Here is a 21,635-nt window from a genome sequence, read left to right as displayed (position 1 = left end):
AAATAATATGCTTGTCAAGTCTCACAATGTTAATTGCACATCTACAAAAATAAGTACACTTGATCAGCAAAATGATGTTTATGTCAATGTAATTTATTAATGTGTGTCAAAAATATGTGATCTTCATCAGCTACACAATATTTATGACAATGTTATTTCCACCCCTAAAAACGTCTGTATTATGTTCCATACAATGCATGTTAGCTAAAATAATGTGTCATCTACTGGAATAGTGCGATTATTGTGCAACATACACTTGATGCCTAAAACATGACTGTGATCTCTCAGATCAATTTCCATACGCAATTATTATGCAACATTCACTTGATGGCTAAAACATGGCTGAGAACTCTCACATTAATTTCCACAATGCTATTTTCACAAGTAAATTGTTCTATAACAGTACAAAACACATAAGGCTACAACAACAGCCAGCAGTGATAGTTAACACTTCATCTTACGCCTAAATGAGGCTTTGTTACAAAAACGAACCTGCCCAAACACCTTTTATGAAAGGAAGTAGATAATGCAGAAAGAAAAATGTAATTAATGTTATTGACTGGGTAAAATAGCTTTTTTCATTACTTTTGATCGAGACGCGTACTAAAGTGATGCATTTTGACGAGATCTTCGCCCATTGTATCACTTACTCTGCTACATGCAACTGCAAACAGAATCAGATATGAAATGAAACACAAGAGAGTCAAAGGCAATGCTGGCCAAGGTGCCACACAGAGAGAAAAGTTCGATATTTCAAAAATACTATGTTTGCACGAAAATAAAATTGTCTGTGTTATTTATCAAAATAGATATTGATGTTGAGTCCAAAACACAAGTCACTACTGTTATAACTTAATTGTTCTATAACAGTGGAAAAAAAAACTGCGCGACTGCTACGGTTGCAGGTTCGAACCCTGCCTCGGGCATGGATGTGTGTGATGTCCTTAGGTTAGTTAGGTTTAAGTAGTTCTAAGTTCTAGGGGACTGATGACCACAGCTGTTAAGTCCCATAGTGCTCAGAGCCATTTTTTTTTTTTTTTGAACAGTGAAAAAAATATATGAAGTTCGCATTTTGGCACAGCTGATGTAACTTACAGATTAGGCAGCACTTCAAGGTGAACATGGTTTGACCCTGTACCACACTTTAAAGAAATCAAAAACTGCATGGACTATTTATCAAAACTTGAAATATTTGTTCTTTAAGATCACAAAATATACATGGTCCTATTGCTGATCTAACTTAAAGGTTAATGTGCGCTTGTCGATGACAACAGTATCACACTTAAAGAGTCAAGAATTGTGTGTATTATTTATCGAAACACACATGACTTGCTTATTTGTACTACTTACCTAACTTACAGATTAAAGTGCACAGCACTGACTTATCTGTCACATAGCTGAAACTACATGACCTGTCAATGAAATAGCATACTGAAGAGCTTATACATAGGCGTCGATCAAAAAGTTTCCTTTCCAAGGTCGTACAGTCCAGAATCTGTATGCCAATCAGGTAAAATCTCTGTGACTATTGAGGCAATCATCTCACCACCACACCACGTTGAAGGTACCCATGGGTAATGAAACGTTGAGTCCTGCTATGTGAGAAGTCCATAATCGCCTGCTGCACATCCTCATCCAACAGGTATCATCGACACTTCAAGGCCTTTTTTAAGGGACTGAAGGCATGATAATCACATGGGGAGTGATCAGGACTATACGGAAAGTGCCTGAACGTCTCCCACTTCCGCATCCTGACATTTACAAACTGAGGACATGCATTATCATGAAGCAGCAGAACCCCTTGTTCCACCATTCCACAATGGTGGTTTTTGGCAGACATGCTACCCCATACACATTCCTCATTCCCCAATGGATGTCTACCAGATTTTGTCCTGTGGCAGCCAGCAAAAGAATAAGAACATGTTGGATCTGCATGGACGTGTTTGGTAATAATGTCACCATAGTTCATATTTCCCCATTTACCGCATGCACATTGGAAGACGCAAAATACCGCACTATACACGTGGGCAGATGACATTCACCGGGCATTCACCATACCCACACCCTGCCATTGGATCGCCACATTGTGTACCGTGATTCGTCACTCCACACTAAGTTTTTTGACTGTTCAAACGTCGAATGCTTACGCTCCTTACACCAAGCGAGGCGTCGTTTGGCGTTTACCAGCGTGATGTGTGGCTTACGAGCAGCCACTCGACCATGAAATCCAAGTTTTCTCACTTCCAGCCTAACTGTCATAGTACTTGCAGTGATTCCTGATGCAGTTTGGAATTCCTGTGTGATGGTCTGGACAGATATCTCCCTATTACACATTACGACCCTCTTCAACTCTCGGAGGTCTCTGTCAGTCAACAGATGAGGTCGGCATGTATGCTTTTGTGCTGTACGTATCCGTTCACGTTTCCACTTTACTATCACATCAGAAACAGTTGACCTAGGGATGTTTAGGGGTGCGGAAATCTCGCGTACAGATGTATGACACAAATGACACCCAATCACCTGACCACGTTCGACGTCCATGAGTTCCGTGGAGTGCCCCATTCTGCTCTCTCACACTGTCTAAAGACAACTGAGGTCGCTGATATCAAGTACCTGGCAGTAGGTGGCAGCACAGTGCACCTAATATGAAAAATGTATGTTTTCGGGGATGTCCGGATAATTTTCATCACACAGTGTATTCTGAATACACTGTTTCCTTGAGACAAAAAAGCTTCTGTCTACAAATCAGCAAAGCAAAAAAGCTTCTGTCCACAAATCAGCAAAGATTTAGAAATCATCGCTCATATAAAACTCAGCTTGCCCTTTTCCCAAATTATAGCTTACAAACAACGGTTGGCGAGCAGCAGACAGATTTCGTGTTCCTAGATTTCCGGAAAGCATTTGATGCGGTGTCCTATTGCAGACTGTTGACAAAGGAGTGAGCATACGGCTTAGATTCCCAGGTCTGTGAGTGGTTTGTAGACTTTTTTAATAATAGGAGCCGGCCGCGGTGGTCTCGCGGTTCTAGGCGCGCAGTCCGGAACCGTGCGACTGCTACGGTCGCAGGTTCGAATCCTGCCTCGGGCATGGATGTATGTGATGTCCTTAGGTTAGTTAGGTTTAAGTAGTTCTAAGTTCTAGGGGACTGCTGACCACAGCAGTTGAGTCCCATAGTGCTCAGAGCCATTTTAACCATTTTAATAATAGGAGACAGGTATGTTGTCCTCGACAACGAGTGTTCTTCAGAGACAAGGGCATCATCAGGAGCGGCTCAGGAATAGCTGATAGGACCACTCTTATTCCCTGTATACATAAATGATCTGACAGACAGGGTGATCATGACTGTAGGAGTATACAAGATGACTTAGAATTAGCAGTTGGTGTGATGAATCGCAGATTTCTCTAAATACAGAAAAATATAATTTAATGCGGACGAGTGGGAGAAACAGTTCTGTAACATTCGAATATAGCTTTAGTAGGGTGCTGCATGACACAAACACGTCAATTAAATATTTAAGCTCAACGCTGCAAAGCGATGTGAAATGGAATGAGTGTGTCAGGTTGGTAGTAGGGAAGACAAACACTCGACTTCATTTCATTGAGAGAATTTTGGAAAACTGCAACTCATCCATAAAGAAAACAGTGTATAGAACACTAGCATGATTCATTCTTGAGTACTGTTCGAAGTTTGGGATCCTAACGAGGTCGGATTTAAGGAAGGCGCAGAAGCAATTCAGAGGCAGGCTGCCAGATTTGTTACTGGTAGATACGAGCGGTACACAAGTACAGGGTGTACATAAAGTCTGGGAACACTTTCAATTATCCATTGCACAAGAACTAAACACTGTACAGATGTCATACTTATTGCATTTTGAAGAGAAACTCTGAAAGTTTTTTTTTACAAACACTCGATATGCGAACCACGAGTGAGCCGGTAATCGAATTCTTGCCGTACCGCGTCCCGGCATGGCATCGTCCACTGTGGCAGTCGCTTCCCATATTCTCTCCCGGAGCTCTGCTACATCACGTGGTAGAGGCGGTACATACACCAGATCTTTAAAGTGTCCCCACAGAAAAAAGTCACACAGAGTGAGATCTGGTGATCACGGAGGCCATTTTATAAAGCAGTTGTCCCCTTCTGTAGCACGGCTGACCCATTAATGTGGCAGTTCTGTGTTCAGGTACCCACGAAAATGAGGTGGGGCCCCATCCTACTGAAAGATGAACGGAGAGGCCGACTGCATTTGGGGCATCAGCCATTGCTGCAACATGTCCAAGTAGGAATATCCAGTGACAGTGCTCTCGGCGAAGGAGAATGACCCGTACAGTTTTCAACGTGACAAGCCACAGAAAACACTTACTTTTGGGGAATCAAACTCAAATTCAACGCATTTCTGTGGATGCTATGTACCCCAGATTCTACAACTACCCCTATTCATTTTCCCATTAGTGTGAAAAGCGGCTTCGCCGCTAAAAATTAAGCGATCAACAATGCCATCCCCATCCTCATTCAGTTGTTGCAACTGCGAACAAAACTCAAAACGCCTGTCTTTGTCGTCGTCATTGAGCTTCTGCACCAGCTCCAATCTGAATGGTTTCATAGACAGCTTCTGTCGCAGGACTTTCCCCAGTCACTGGAGCCATTTCGAGTTCAAAGGATTCACGACGCACCAATTTCTTTGGACCCCGTACACGGAAAGCTCGCTCTGCACCTCAACTCGCCATGTTTGCGACTAGCGCTGACTATCGGCAAATTACCAAACTACACTGTAGCGGAGTACATGAAAAAAAAAACTTCCAGGGTTTCTCTTGAAAATGACATATGTATGTTATCTGTACAATGTTTGGTTCTTGTTTAATAAATAATAGAAAGTGTTCTGGGACTTTATGTCCACCCTGTATTACAGAGACGCTTCGTGAACGCAATTGGGAATCCCTGGATGTAAGACGACGCTCTTTTCGTGAGGGGCTACTGCGGAAATTTACAGAACCAGCATGGCCTGCTGCAGAACAATTCTGTTGTCGCCAACGCACTTTTCGTCTACGGACCACGAAGATATGGTACAAAAAATTAGGGCTCGTACAACGGCTTTTCGACAGTCGCTTCTCCCTCACTCTATTTGCTAGTGGAACGTGAAAGGAAATGACTATTATCCATTTCATAAAGATTGACTCCTGACTTAGAGCTCTTATTATGGAAACATCGTATGATGAACATCTATGTGTTATAACCTGTCGGAATCGTGGAAATGTCTACTTTTATTTGGTGTATGGATATTACAATTTAGTTGAAAATGAGTCGGCATACGCGATAATATTTACGAGAAATCGTGCTTTTCCGACCATTTTTTGGCGAGTGTCAAATTTGAGGAGTCATTGAAGTCAGACTGCAATTAGGAGAAAAATTCCCTCTGCACAGTTTAATGTACAAGCACACTCAATTTCCAGACGAATTGTCGTTGCTTTCCAGTTAGTTTTGTACTGATAATGGTGGGCGTTGCTTGGTGCAGTTCGCCTAGTGGAGATACATACTAATAATGCGAAAAATGTAAATGCAAGCTCTGTTATTGCCTTGCACAGGTGTTATGTTTTTATGCACTTAAATCCGTATAAAGCGCTAATATCACATCTTTAATTTATTTGCTTTTCCATTTCTATGAGCCGCGTGCTCGCGTGTGCTATGTCGCCAGACCTCTGAACAGTATTTCCACTTCATTGTTGCGGTGTTACATCGCGGCTAAACCATCAGATAGGAAAAAATCGTGCTTCCATTCGTAGTCGTGTATTCGTGTGAGACAGTGCTCGTAACATAATTTGTTGCCTTGCACTTATGTAGAACAATGCATCATTTACGGAGCTGTAAAACGTCTGTGGTGATCAGCGTGTGTGCTTACTTTGAGGCCGAAAAAGGAACACGGCGCGAGCAGTTCCGTACCACAGCGAATAAAGAGTGCTTCTGGATATCTCGGTATTAGTGAAAGTACTGTGAAGTGAATTTCGAGAGAGAATATAGAGAAAATTCATGTCTTGCATCACCAACAAAGCGTTGTCACAGGCGGCGGAAGTTTGTATTGAACGAGTTTACATAGGGAGCCATAAGAAGAATAATGCAGTTTCCAACAGTGGCAGCCGAATTGGAAAATTTGAAGACTTAGTGGAAGATTTTCCTGATATGACTGAAACGATCCTTTGACGTGTTATTCGAAAATTGGGTTTCAGATACAAAACGTTCAACAAAAAAACCTGTGCTGATGGAAAAACAAACAAATGAAAGAAAAAAAAGAGACAAGTTCTTGCGAGAAATAAGACACTTGCACTATACTGGATGGACTATTCATTACACTGATGAGAGTTGGTGTGGTGTAAATCATTCCAGAAAGTTTGGTTAGCAGGAACAAAAAATGCCTTAGGCATCAGAATGAATGAATGAATGAATTATCACATAAGAAGTGTTCGAGAGTGAAATGGCTGGAAAGGAGGAATTCAAACACCGTCCGGTTCTGGAAAGAAGGATTATAATGTGCCACGTAGGGAACTGCTGGCTTATTTTCTATTGGGCAAAAAGGAGGTGCAGATTATCATTGTGAAATGAATGCCAGACACTACGCAGAGTGGTTTACGAGCGTTCTCGAAAAATTACCAAACAGATGTGCGCGATGATAAATCCAGTATGACGAAATCCATCCATGAAATGGAGAAAGCGTTCTGCTCTTGAATGGTTGGGAAGCAATAATGTACAGCTTTCAGCTAATGTCACATCATATGAGGAACTTACTAAAGCTGTCCTACTGGAACACTGCGACCCTACTTCAGGCCACAGGAATACCTTTTTGGAAAGTATATTGCGATCAGTGGAAAAAGAAATTAAACTTCTGTGGTTGCCTGTGGCGCACTGTGTATTGAACGCCATTAAACGGGCATTTGTCAAGGACAAGGTAGCAAAGGAGGATAAGAATTTTAAAATGAATGTAACTTTACTGTTGTGACGCTCCCCTCAGGAAAGTGTTCCCCAAAGTGTGTGAAGAAAGTCAGTGAATCTTGTACATAGGGCGACCAGATGCAATTGTTTAAAAAGGAGGACAAAGGAAGAAAAAAGAGGATACATCAAACAGGTCAACTGCAGATGAGGGTACCACCCATCAGCTTTGGACAAGTCACATGACTGCCGGTAATTACCAGTAAAACTAGTAGTAAATTATTACTGATGGTCAGGTGGTAGTTAACTGAGCAATATAAAAACAATTAAAAACATTGATTGTTGTGACAGTGTGGCGTGAATTCTTTTGCCATGTCAACAACACGGAATTGTTTAGAAAGCGAAAAACGTAAGACCATTCACCTCCCTTCATTCGACGCACCGCTACCAACATCTACAGTTCAAGCAGCAGCTGACAACATGTAAACTGCACTTTAACTTTCCGAATACAAAAAATTGAATGACTATGAAACAATGAAATAAAACCATGACACTCTGTCGAGTTATTTCTGACCTTTATTGGCCACTGAGACGTACGTTACATTCCATTTCAAATTCATTTCTCCCTTTCTTGAAAGCCGGTTTTTTTCCGGAAAGGACATCAGGAAATGTACACTTTCGTTTACTCATAGCCATACATTTTACATAACTCACTCGCTTAAAAATTACACTCACAAATCAAAAGTGCACTACAGGAAGCCAAGCCAATAGAAAGCGAAGATACGAAACGAAGATTTTAAATAATCGATATTTGCATTCGCTTATGGTCGATCAGTGATAACATCGACAATCCTGGTGCCACCTACTAACACCGCCTTCGTGTATGTATATCTCAAAGGCTGTGCCAACAGTTAAAATATTTACGAAAAGAGCAATTGAACGGGACGAATTGTAAATTTAACTGTATTACGCTCAACTTTGCGAAAAAGTCAGACACTGTAAAAATCCCCCCTGACCCCGGACAAAGAGCTAAAAATGAGGACATGTCCGGATTAATCCGGACGTCTGGTCACTCTACTGATGTACACAAACTTGAAAACAATTAAGCACAAAGATTCCACTGTCTTGACATAGCAATAGAACCAATGCTGATCCAAGTAGGCGAGTGCAATAGCAGCAGCGAGATCCCAGCCAGAAGCAAAAGCGATTAAAGTAGGTTTTATTTCAATCCCCATTCTTTACCGCATAATTTATTCAAGGTAATCGACGTTTCGATTTACTGTTAAAATGTACTTTACCAATGTTCCTTATTGTGAGCTACTTGCATATCCAGCATTTATTTGTAATTTCCCATATTATTTCTTTCTACTCGCAACAAACACCAAACGCGGCTATTTTGTACTGGAACGCGTCTGCCAGCGTGAGTGGCCGAGCCTTTCTAGGCGCTACAGCCCGGAACCGCGCGACCGCTACGGTCGCAGGTTCGAATCCTGCCTCAGGCATGGATGTGTGTGATGTCCTTAGGTTAGTTAGGTTTAAGTAGTTCTAAGTTCTAGGGGACAGATGACCTCAGAAGTTAAGTCCCATAATGCTCAGAGCCATTTGAGGTTTTGGAACGTGACTACGAAGTTGCCGTTCTTCGCTGATGAACAGATGCTTATGGCGGCGCGCCGGTGTGACAACTACAGCCTCGCATATATTGCAGCTACTAACACAATGGCTTTACTAACCCTTATCTAACAAACGCGAGGAGTACTCATTAACAAACACAAATGACGCAACAAAAAAAAATTCAAGCTACACCTTCGCAATAATTGCAACGGTAATGTCAATGCCAGCGTCTTGCGTTTAATATTATAGTGATGAGAAAATAACGAAAATCGACCTGTAAATAGAACAAAATTGAGCAAAGGCATTTTTTCTACTACTTAAGGTCTAATTTTCATACGTCCTTAAAGTTAACCTGGCCGAAAAAAGCTAGAAAACACATGGTTTCTCTTAAATATTAGAGCGTATGTCGCCCCCATTTCAACTAAGATGTAATATTAATATACTAAACAAAAGTAGATATTTACACGATTCCAACAAGGTAAAATATAGAAGTTCGTAATGCAGTCTGGCCAGAAAGTCAGGGGTCAATCATTATGAAATGGATATTAGTAGTGGTATGTGATACACCCCGCCATCCAGCATATGTGGTATATGCATGTAAACGTAGATGTTTGACCAGTGGAGTGCTGTGGATAGATTGTTATTTTGCTTTAGATAAATAAACGTTCTTGTATTATTCCATCCTACACTAACACTTTCAGACCCTCTGGCTGCAAGTGTGTACATTAACTTTTACTGTGTCATGGTTGCAATAGAAGTATTTTTTCCCATTGGAAATCGGGGTACACATTTGTGAATGTTCAACCTTTTCATCATGCGCAAGTGCTGCTAACTGTTAGGCATCACAATGAAAATATCAGCAGTGTGCAGCAGTTCGTGAGCATCAGAATACACGGATGTGATTGGTTCACTATATTCTACTGTATAACTCAATATTGTTATTGTTATTTTGCACGGTGGTTATTGAATGATCAGTTTACTATTTATTGCAATAGAGAATATTTTATAATTAGTTATTTTAGTCCATAAAATGAAGACACATGCACAAAATATGTTTTGTAAATGGGTACATGTTTTATATAAATATTGCATCTAAAACCATTGAAAAATCACCTAAGGACATTACCACATAAAAAATTCTTCTTCCTCCAGCAAAAAAAGGTCTGAAAGGGATACGCACACAACAGTGACCAGTGATTGGTTAAAAATTAAATGTCCCTTAGTTAATATTATATACATGCATCCATGGATAACAATCTTGAAAAGTAGTTGACTGACATTGAGGGAAGTAGGTGGAAATGGCTAATTGAATGACCTTGATTAATAGTTGACACTAGGTAATTGGAAGTATATTGTTTCGCACTTGTGTGACGTCATAGAGTATGGGGTTTTAACACACCTAATCATGAACTTAGTATGCACCTAATCGATGTTAACTGTTAATTCCCAAGACCCTAGTAAGCTGTCAGTTGTTTGAAAGTTTAATTGTTCCAATAATGAACTGTGTTATCTGTTAAACATTTATTTATGATCTCTGAAATGTATCTGTTTCGAAAAATCAGCAAAATTCTAGCAAAAAGCTCCAAAACTGTAGATAGTAATGGAAGAATGTTGTCATATGTTGCAGAAGTGCCATTGGGAATAATACTCTGCTGCAAAAGCCAAAATTGCATAAGAGTTTAAGGCATATAACTGAACATGAGTGAGGAATCTGTCTGATTGTTAGTCATGACCTTCCACTATGGTGTACAAGTGACTAATTTGTCAGATGGTTAGTAAGACCAAGGGAGTGGTTAGGTCTTTTTGAACTGGTTGTTGAAAATCATTATTTTTAGGTAATAAATCATTATGATCAAGTATTAAATAATGATGATGAAAGCAACATGTCATTAATAATAATGATAAAAGTGATATGTCAATATGACAGGTCATTAATAAAAGTGATAAGGGCAACAGACTGACTTGTAGAGAACAGTAGATCCTTTGCCACAGATAGAACTTTTACCTATGATCTAGAAGGAGGACAACTATCTCAGGACATTGATCCTTTGAGGAGATTTGGCAACAAACACTGACCCTGAGATACCTGACAGCAATGCAAGCTGTCCTGAAACATCCTTTGCTCCACTACTTATGTTTGATAGTAATAGACTCCCTTCAGTCAAGTACGTACTCTTTGCCTGTGCTACTCTGCTTTTTATGCTCTTTTTCCTTCATCCATCACAGGATACTTTGCTTCCAAGGCATAATAATTCCTTAATTTAGTCTACTTTGTTATCACCAATTTTGATGCTTGGCTTCTTACTGTTTTTATTTCTGCTACTTCTATTTACTCTAAACTTTCTACAGTACCTTCAATCCATATACTGTAGTCATTAGACTACTCATTCTGTTTAATAGATTCTTCTTCACCTTCTTTGAAGGTAGCAGTGCCATCAGCGTATCTTACCATCGATATCCGTATGCTCTGAATTTTAATTCCATTCTTCAGTCTTTCTTTTATTTTTCTCATTACTTTTGTGTGTGTACAGTAAACAGTGGGGCCAGAAGATAGCATCCCTGTCTTACGTCTCTTTTAATCCGAGCACTTAGTTCTTGGTCTTCCAATCTTATTCTCCCCCTTTGGCTCTTGTATGAGGGCATGCTGAAAAGTAATGCCCGCGATATAGCCCTCTGCTGCTTTTCCTTTCATCTGTGTATTGTGTTTGTTAGCAACTTAGATGCATGAGCTGTTAAGCAGAATGTGCGATAGTTCTTGCAGTTATATGCTCACACTACCTGCAGAATTGTGTGGATGACATTTTTGCGTAAGTCTGATGGTGTGTTTCCTGTCTTATAGATCCCACATACGAGCTTGAACAGTCATTTGGTTGCGATTTCCCCCAGCGATTTTTAGAAATTCCGATTAAATGCTATCTATCCCTTCCACCTTATGTGACCTTAAGTCTTCCAGAGCTCTTTTAAATTCTGACCCTAATACTAGATCCTCTGTCTCTTCCATATCAACTCCAGTTTCTGCTTCTATTGCATCATCAGACAATTCCTCTCCCTCACATAGGCCTTTGGTGTACTCTTTCCATACATCCTCTCTTTCCTCTGAATTTAACAGCGGGATTCCCATTACACTGTTAATGTTGCCAGTCTTGCTTGTAATTTCACCAAAGGTTGTTTTGACTTCTCTAAATGCTGAAATGACGATCACTTTTCCTGTAGCCATTTTGCCTGGGCATTTACTATTTATTTCATTTTACGTGATTTATGTTTCTGTATTCTGTCTTTCTCTGAACATCTTTGTACTTCTTTCGTCCATCAATTGAAGCATTTCTACTATTACCCAAGTTTCTTCACAGTCACCTTCCTTGTACCTAAATTTGATTGTTCAACTTATGTGATTGCTATTTTTAGGGATTTCCATTCCTCTTCAACTGAACTGCTGCTCTGGTATTCACTACTGCAATATCCACATCTTTAGCGAACTTCAAATGTATTTCATCGTTCCTCAGCTTACAGCTTGCTTCCACAATTGTTCTTCTGGTCGATTCTCTTAAATTTCAATGCACTCTTCATGATTATTAAACTGTGGTCTGAGTCTACATCTACTCCTGGGTATGCCTTACAAACCAATATCTAATTTCGGAATCTCAGTCTGATGTACTCCTACAGGAATCTTCCAGTGCCTCCAGAGCTTTTCTGTGTACACCCCATCCTCTTGTGATGTCTGAACAGGACTATTCTCTATTACCAGCTGACATTTATTGCAGAACTCATTTAGTCTTTCTGTCCTCTCATTCCTATTACTATGCCCATATTCTCCCATAACTCTTTCTTCTAATCCTTCCCCTGCAACTGCATTCCAGCATTCCATGACTATTACATTGTAATTTTCTTTTACATACTGAATTACCCATTCAATATCCTCATACGTGAACTGTGGATGACAGTGTTGGAATGCTGTCAAATCTGATGAGAACTACCCAGTTACAATAAATCCTACTTCCATTACACCATTTTCTGCTGCTGTTGATGTTACGCTAAATTCTTCTGATGAGAAATCCTTATCTTCTTCCCAGTTCATTTCATTGACACCCGATATAACTAGATTAAGGCTTTGTTTCCCTTTTCAGAATTTCTAGCTTCCCTACCATGTTAAAACTTCTGACATTCTACAATCCAAGTCATCAAGTGCTACCTTTTCATTTGTTATTCAATCTTTTTCTCATGGCCGTCTCCCTCTTGGCAGTCCCCTCTCAGATATCTGAATGGAGGCCAGTCCAGAATGTTTTGCCAACGGATAGATCATCATGAGAGTTTTTCAGTTACAAGCCATGTAGCCTGTGAATACATGTTATGTGCCTTTAATACAGTGGTTTCCATTGTCTTATGCATCCTCTTCCCATTGCTTACTGTTGATTCTTCCACCTTTTAGGGGCACAAGAGAGTGTCCTGAATCCGTGTCCACACCTCTGCTATCTTTCACAAGGCCATTGGAAGAACGACGGCGACTGCCAACACCGGAAGTCTTTGCACACTGTTGCTGATGAGTTTTAATCAAAATTTAAATCATAGATGTTCCAGTTCCTTTGCAAGGCTGTATCTCTCAGACACAACATGTGCCCTGTGTACCAACATTTGAAGGACATCTGTAGTATGTGATGAGTGATGACAGCTAGAGGCCTCCAAATATAGGTCCATATGTGTGGACTTATGGTAAACGGACAGTAGACAGCTGTCTTTTTCCACTCCCACCATAAATTAGATATTCTCATTGATTGAATTCAGATGTTGTAAAAACATGATTGCTCCTCTTCCTGGTGTGTCAACACTAAAAAAGCATCATCACTGTGTCACCAAAAAGGCCTTTGGCTTAAGTTCCACTGATTCAAGTGTCCTCTCCCCAAAGTATTCCATAAAAATGTTACTTACCATCAGGTAGGGAGGATTATCTTTAGCAACACCAACAGTCAATTCAAAATATTCACTATTGAATAAAGGGTAAGCTGAGAGAAGGTGTGATTGGAGAGTGCTGCTGTATCAGCTTCAGACTTACACCAATGAGTGACAACAAATCCATGAGAGAGACCTTAGTGAAGAGTGAGACGACAAACTTACTAATAAGTCCAGTTCATTGAGTACTACTGAGCTCAGTCTATTAATGAAGTTGGCAGAGCTGTGAACATGATGCAAGCATTTTGCCACAAAAAGTCTCAGCAACAAAGTGGCATGTCTAGCTAGTCACACTTTGCCATGCTGATATTACACACATTAGGACATGTTGGTACATCTTCTTTGTGAATTTTGGAAGGCCACATAAACTTGGTCGAACAGAGCTTGAAGTCTTAATCTTTTCACAACTTCTTGCCAAACAGGAGAATAACTCAACACTACTTACATTTTTTCTTTCTACTCTCCATGTAGTGCCTTTATCAATTTTCCTGTATTTTGTTCACTCAGCAGACTGTAAATATTCTATTCAAAGACCTACATCACAACAGTACACTGGTGTTTCCCTTACCCATTGGAAGGAACAGTGTGTGGGGATCTCATCATAATTTGAGTGGTGCAGCCCTTTCCATAAAAGAAACATTACTCTCCCGAGAAGGAACCGTCATAAGTGCACCACATATTTCATCCTTATTTCTTCTGCTGCACGACTGGGAAGGGGCTTAACAGCTTTTCAATACCACTAATAAAACCAGTTAAACACTAGGTTCTAGGCTTAGGAGCAAAGTTCAAGCCATTCCCAAACATTGGCAGCTTCACATTATCCAAACCCAAATCTGAGAAATTGACCATGAAATGCTGAAAAGTAACTTCTTGTGGTTATGTTTCTGACATGTGGACAAAGTTTGAAGATTGTTTTGTAGAAGACTCCTTATGGGCCCAGTCTGACTTGCCCAGGTTATGCCATCGACAGATTCCTCACTCCCAGCCACTGATACCTACACCCAGTGTACATATGTTAATTCATAATTCACGCACTATCAGCTGTCACAAGACCATAGCAACAACGTTCTGTTGTTCTGCCAGTATCATAATTGTAGAAGCTTGTTTTGTAGCTCTTCGGATCTTGAATGAAATTTCCAGTCTGTGGATCTTCATCCACTAAATTTGTGTCTTTCAGCCACAAAATTTATTTCACCTATTGTTTTGACAGTCACCGCTGGACTTGATGTCTAACATACCTCATCAGAAATTCATTTTTCTCCATCTTTTTGGTCTGTAGACTGCATTCCAAACAGGAAACTTTAAGTTTCTTGTGCATTGCCCAACATCCATTGTAAGGCGTAACAAAAGCCTTGATAATTCCTTCCACAAGGCTAAGGAATAATGTTGGTCTTGTCTTGTAAGAAATGTTGCTAGGTCGCATAGTGCTGTGAAAAGATTATATCTTATTCGCTGAAGTGAATGAGCTTGTGTCCTCGGTCACTGGTTGTTTTTGAGTGTGACTACTCCTTAAAGAATTAGGATTGTAATGCAGATTTCTGGTCTTCAGTGAATCTGTTATATTTCACCTTATCTCTCTGGAATATAGCCTAGAGTTAGTTTTCTACATAGTAAATTATAATCAGCAGGATTCTGACTTTTGGTTGGGCTTCCAGCACAGCGTTTGCCGTAAATGTAATGATGATGTTTGTAGTCAAAGCAGACATTCGCTGTTCATGTTGTTTATCCTCGGGCACAATGAGTTGTTATCTGTTTGATATATCGACCTCCGCCCAATAACCATCTCGTTGTGGGTTCAGGACTGGTGTCTGTACACTGGGCATTCTGTCAATATTATATTTTCCTAGGTCTTCAATTATTACTTCACTAGTTTGGTCTGTTGTAGCCACAGTTTGTTGCTGAACAGTAGGTTCACTGCTTGGTGTTGCTGGTTGTGCCAGCCTGACATTGTTAACTGACATTTGTATTGCCTGGGATGGTCTTCCTAGTCTTGCATTTTGGCCAGACTTTTACCAGAAGAACACACGCTTGCTCTGTGGGTAGGACCCTGTTTTCTCAGTGTCTCTTACTCTGTCTGTCCCAACAATTTCAAATCACCTTTCCTGCTGGGAAACCATGATAAAATTGTGTACCTTGTTTAGTGCTTCGAGAGTTTGGGAGTAAATTCTAGAAACACTTGGCTCTCCACAATCTCGAACACCCAATATTTTAATGACGATTGTGAGAGAGCCTTTTTACTGTGCCACACATATCTGTGTGTGCAGGAGAGACAGCTGTCACAAGAAGCCAGGAGCTGCGTCAGACGAGTGGCCCCGACAAGTGGTTACCAGCAGCACCTTGAGATTTATATCAAAAAGTCAAAGAGTGTTTGTATAATGTTTGTGGTGTCATGGGGATTGTTGCAGAGACAGATTAAGTGTGTATTGTGTAGAGACTCTTACTTAATGTCTCGGCTCTGCATGAGGCAGCACATATGTAATTGTATGGGTGTTTTGTTGATTCTGACATTTATCTTGGAACCAGTTGGCTTGCTGGAGCTTGTACAGAATAATTGGTACTTTGGGGGTGAGAGTTGAAAATATATTGATGTTGAACTGCAAAGATTCTACAAGTACATGATTTATTTCAAGAATAGAGAGTTGGTTAATATTATTCCCTTTAACCTGATACAGTCTTTAGAGAAGAATGAAACGGTGAGAGCAACTTAGTTGATGACCCAAAGAAGAGGATCGGCTGCACACACAATGTATGAGTCAACTGGAAGAGACATGTGAGTCGCGCAACCCAACACAGCACTGTCTCTTGTCGTCCAGGAAAGCGTTAAGACTTGTGCAGCATCACCAACTCTTTTTAACATAGAAACTACTCGCCTATTGTCATTTTCAGGTCTCCATCCTGAATGTCCATCTCATTTCCCTATCTTCATGCACCCTCACTATTTTTAGCAAGATTGCAATAGCATCCCATCAAAAACCTGATATAATCCGAAAACTCATTGAGTTGCAGTTTTGTTTGATATTCTTCTGCTACAAATGTTAGTCTTAACATCTTTATTGGACTTTATTTACCCTGGCAACTGGAGTTGTTCTTGCAGATAATCTTCCTTACATCACTTGCCTTTCTCTGTGTGGAAGTGCTCACCTTTGTGTTAGTTTTTATTTCTTATTTATTTTTTCTGTTGTCTTGACTCAGGTAGAAAGCTGTTATGCTTTATAGATATTTCTAGTTTCATTACTTGATGTATACACTTCATGACTGGTTTTGTCTTTATTACCTCCATGTGCACATGATACCAGCATGAACTGCAGATGGGCTAGCTGTCAGAACAGTTAGCACATGACTTTGAAGACGAATTTGATATTCATGGCTCATAAACATGTCTCAGTCTGTGAACTGCCATTGATTTATTTTAGTTGTATATTTTTTATGAGAACATAGATACGAAGCCCACACCTACTACAGTAGTAAAAGTTTATATGCCAGCTAGCTCTGCAGATGATGAAGGAATTGAAGAAATGTATGATGAAATAAAAGAAATTATTCAGATAGTGAAGGGAGACGAAAATTTAATAATCATGGGTGACTGGAATTTGAGTGTAGGAAAAGGGAGAGAAGGAAACATAGTAGGTGAATATGGATTGGGGCTAAGAAATGAAAGAGGATGCCACCTGGTAGAATTATGCACAGAGAACAACTTAATCATAGCTAATACTTGGTTTAAGAATCATGAAAGAAGGTTGTATACATGGAAGAACCCTGCAGATACTAAAAGGTATCAGATAGATTATATAATGGTAAGACAGAGATTTAGGAACCAGGTTTTAAATTGTAAGACATTTCCAGGGGCAGATGTGGACTCTGACCACAATCTACTGGTTATGACCTGTAGATTAAAACTGAAGAAACTGCAAAAATGTGGGAAATTAAATAGATGGGACCTGGATAAACTGAAAGAACCAGAGGTTGTACAGAGTTTCAGAGAGAGCATAAGGGAGCAATTGACAGGAATGGGGGAAAGAAATACAGTAGAAGAAGAATGGGTAGCTTTGAGGGATGAAGTAGTGAAGGCAGCAGAGAATCAAGTAGGTAAAAAGACGAGGGCTAGTAGAAATCCTTGGGTAACAGAAGAAATATTGAATTTGATTGATGAAAGGAGAAAATATAAAAATGCAATAAATGAAGCAGACAAAAAGGAATACAAACGTCTCAAAAATGAGGTCGACAGGAAGTGCAATATGGCTAAGCAGGGATGGCTAGAGGACAAATGTAAGGATGTAGAGGCTTATCTCACTAGGGGTAAGATAGATGCTGCCTACAGGAATATTAAAGACCTTTGGAGATAAGAGAACCACTTGCATGAATATCAAGAGCTCAGATGGAAACCCAGTTCTAAGCAAAGAAGGGAAAGCAGAAAGGTGGAAGGAGTATATAGAGGGTCTATACAAGGGCGATGCACTTGAGGACAATATTATGGAAATGGAAGAGGATGTAGATGAAGATAAAATGGGAGATATGATATTGCGTGAAGAGTTTGACAGAGCACTGAAAGACCTGAGTGAAACAAGGCCCCCGGAGTAGACAACATTCCATTGGAACTACTGACGGCCTTGGGAGAGCTAGGCCTGACAAAACTCTACCATCTGGTGAGCAAGATGTATGAAACAGGCGAAATACCCTCAGACTTCAAGAAGAATATAATAATTCCAATCCCAAAGAAAGCAGGTGTTGACAGATGTGAAAATTAGCGAACAATCAGTTTAATAAGCCACAGCTGCAAAAAACTAACACGAATTCTTTACAGACGAATGGAAAAACTAGTAGAAGCCGACCTCGGGGAAGATCAGTTTGGATTCCGTAGAAACATTGGAACATGTGAGGCAATACTGACCTTACGACTTATCTTAGAAGAAAAATTAAGGAAAGGCAAACCTACATTTCTAGCATTTGTAGACTTAGAGAAAGCTTTTGACAATGTTGACTGGAATACTCTCTTTCAAATTCTAAAGGTGGCAGGGGTAAAATACAGGGAGCGAAAGGCTATTTACAATTTGTACAGAAACCAGATGGCAGTTATAAGAGTCGAGGGACATGAAAGGGAAGCAGTGGTTGGGAAGGGAGTAAGACAGGGTTGTAGCCTCTCCCCGATGTTATTCAATCTGTATATTGAGCAAGCAGTAAAGGAAACAAAAGAAAAATTCGGAGTAGGTATTAAAATCCTTGGAGAAGAAATAAAAACTTTGAGGTTTGCCGATGACATTGTAATTCTGTCAGAGACAGCAAAGGACTTGGAAGAGCAGTTGAATGGAATTGACAGTGTCTTGAAAGGAGGATATAAGATGAACATCAACAAAAGCAAAATGAGGATAATGGAATGTAGTCGAATTAAGTCGGGTGATGCTGAGGGAATTAGATTAGGAAATGAGACACTTAAAGTAGTAAAGGAGTTTTGCTATTTGGGGAGCAAAATAACTGACGATGGTTGAAGTAGAGAGGATATAAAATGTAGACTGGCAATGGCAAGGAAAGTGTTTCTGAAGAAGAGAAATTTGTTTACATCGAGTATAGATTTAAGTGTCAGGAAGTTATTTCTGAAAGTATTTGTATGGAGTGTAGCCATGTATGGAAGTGAAACATGGACGATAAATAGTTTGGACAAGAAGAGAATAGAAGCTTTCAAAATGTGGTGCTACAGAAGAATGCTGAAGATTAGATGGGTAGATCACATAACTAATGAGGAAGTATTGAATAGGATTGGGGAGAAGAGAAGTTTGTGGCACAACTTGACTAAAAGAAGGGATCGGTTGGTAGGACATGTTCTGAGGCATCAAGGGATCACCAATTTGGTACTGGAGGGCAGCGTGGAGGGTAAAAATCATAGAGGGAGACCAAGAGATGAACACACCAAGCAGATTCAGAAAGATGTAGGTTGCAGTTGGTACTGGGAGATGAAGCAGCTTGCACAGGATAGAGTAGCATGGAGAGCTGCATCAAACCAGTCTCAGGACTGAAGACCGCAACAACAACAACAGTCTCCATTTCTTCTAAAATCAAACTTTTTCCAAGTCTGCAGTTTTCTCCTGTTTTGGCTTTGTAATAGATGGAAGAATGGAACACAGCAGTGCAAATGCAGTATTGTCTCTCTGTCCAACAGCAATAAATAGAATGTCTTTCGCGTGATACACTTTTTCATTTCTCTAAGACTGTTCTGTCAAAATATGACATCTGACATTTCTCATTTCAGCAATACTCGTGGTTCTTACTTCCTTCGTACTGGTACATCCTTTCCTTTCGGCCTGGGGAAAGAAGGCATCTATGTTCCACAACTTCCAACTACAGCAAGACCTCTGCCAGAGAATGAAATCAGAGGGCACAGTGGTTGACTTCAACAGTTCTGTGAGGTGAAAAATACTAAGCAATGTATCAATGCTGTTAACTCGTTATAATGCTAGATGTAAGAACTTTTGTGTAAACATAAATGAGACTGTTGATAATAAACTACATAAAATTTTTCTTGTGTATTATTTGGTTATTTAAGACGTTTCAATAAAAATATTAAAGGAGTGAGTAAAAGTTTCCTTTCGAGAGCTGAAAAAGTCAGGTACATGACTGATTACAGCATGAATGCTTGTCTACAGCATCATCATCATCATCATTTAAGACTGCTTATGCCTTTCAGCATTCATTCTGGAGCATAGCCCCCCTTATAAAATTCCTCCATGATCCCCTATTCAGTGCTAACATTGGTTCCTCTTCTGATGTTAAACCTATTACTTCAAAATCATTCTTAACCGAATCCAGGTACCTTCTCCTTGGTCTGCCCCCCAACTCCTCCTACCCTCTACTGCTGAACCCATGAGTCTCTTGGGTAACCTTGCTTCTCCCATGCATGTCACATGACCCCACCATCTAAGCCTGTTCGCCCTGACTGCTACATCTATAGAGTTCATTCCCAGTTTTTCTTTGATTTCCTCATTGTGGACACCCTCCTGCCATTGTTCCCATCTACTAGTACCTGCAATCATCCTAGCTACTTTCATATCCGTAACCTCAACCTTGTTGATAAGGTAACCTGAATCCACCCAGCTTTCGCTCCCATACAACAAAGTTGGTCGAAAGATTGAACGGTGCACAGATAACTTAGTCTTGGTATTAACTTCCTTCTTGCAGTAGAGAGTAGATCGTAGCTGAGCGCTCACTGCATTAGCTTTGCTACACCTTGCTTCCAGTTCTTTCACTATGTTGCCATCCTGTGAGAATATGCATCCTAAGTACTTGAAACCGTCCACCTGTTCTAACTATTTGGCACTCAATCCGTTTATATTTCTTTCCCACTGACATTACTTTCATTTTTGAGATGTTGATCTTCATACCATAGTCCTTTCATTTCTGATATAGCTCTGAAATATTACTTTGCAAACTTTCAATCGAATCTGCCATCACAACTAAGTCATCCGCATATGCAAGACTGCTTATTTTGTGTTCACATATCTTACTCTCACCCAGCCAGTCTATTGTTTTCAACATATGATCCATAAATAATATGAACAACAGTGGAGACAGGTTGCAGCCTTGTCTTACCCCTGAAACTACTCTGAACCATGAACTCAATTTACCGTCAACTCTAACTGCTGCCCGACTATCCATGTAAAGACCTTTAATTGCTTGCAAAAGTTAGCTTCCTATTCCATAATCTCGTAGAACGGTCAATAACTTCCTCATAGCAACCCGGTCATATACCTTTTCTAGATCTATAAAGCATAGATACAATTCTCTGTTCCACTCATAATACTTCTTCATTATTTTCCATAAGCTAAAGATCTGGTCCTGACAACCTCTAAGAGGCCTAAACCAACACTGATTTTCATCCAATTTGTCCTCAACTAATATTCGCACTTTCCTTTCAACAATACCTGAGAAGATTTTACCCACAACGCTGATTAAAGAGATACCTCTGCAGTTGTTACAATCTTCTCTGTTTCCATGTTTAAAGATTGGTGTGATTACTGCTTCTGTCCAGTCTGATGGAACCTGTCCCAACTCCCAGGCCAATTCAGTTATCCTGTGTAGCCATTTAAGACCAGACATTCCACTATATTTGATGAGTTCTGACTTAATTTCATCCACCCCAGCTGCTTTATTGCACTGCAGTCTATTGACGATTTTC

At 40.1% G+C, this 21,635-nt stretch overlaps 1 protein-coding gene across 1 annotated transcript in view; it reads left to right on the top strand.

The window, feature by feature from the left end:
- Positions 1-19,936, top strand: part of LOC126297113 (pancreatic triacylglycerol lipase-like) — a 137,714-nt gene extending 117,778 nt beyond the window's left edge. Inside the window, exon 7 of the mRNA XM_049988099.1 lies at positions 19,713-19,936. Within this exon, the coding sequence (XP_049844056.1) occupies positions 19,713-19,851 (139 nt within the window). The 3' untranslated portion in view covers positions 19,852-19,936. The remainder of the gene's footprint in view (positions 1-19,712) is intronic.
- Positions 19,937-21,635: the final 1,699 nt, after the last annotated feature.

The sequence above is a fragment of the Schistocerca gregaria genome, chromosome 1 (assembly GCF_023897955.1).
Source record: "Schistocerca gregaria isolate iqSchGreg1 chromosome 1, iqSchGreg1.2, whole genome shotgun sequence".
NCBI lineage: Eukaryota > Metazoa > Arthropoda > Insecta > Orthoptera > Acrididae > Schistocerca > Schistocerca gregaria.
This window is presented reverse-complemented; position numbering and strand designations above follow the sequence as displayed.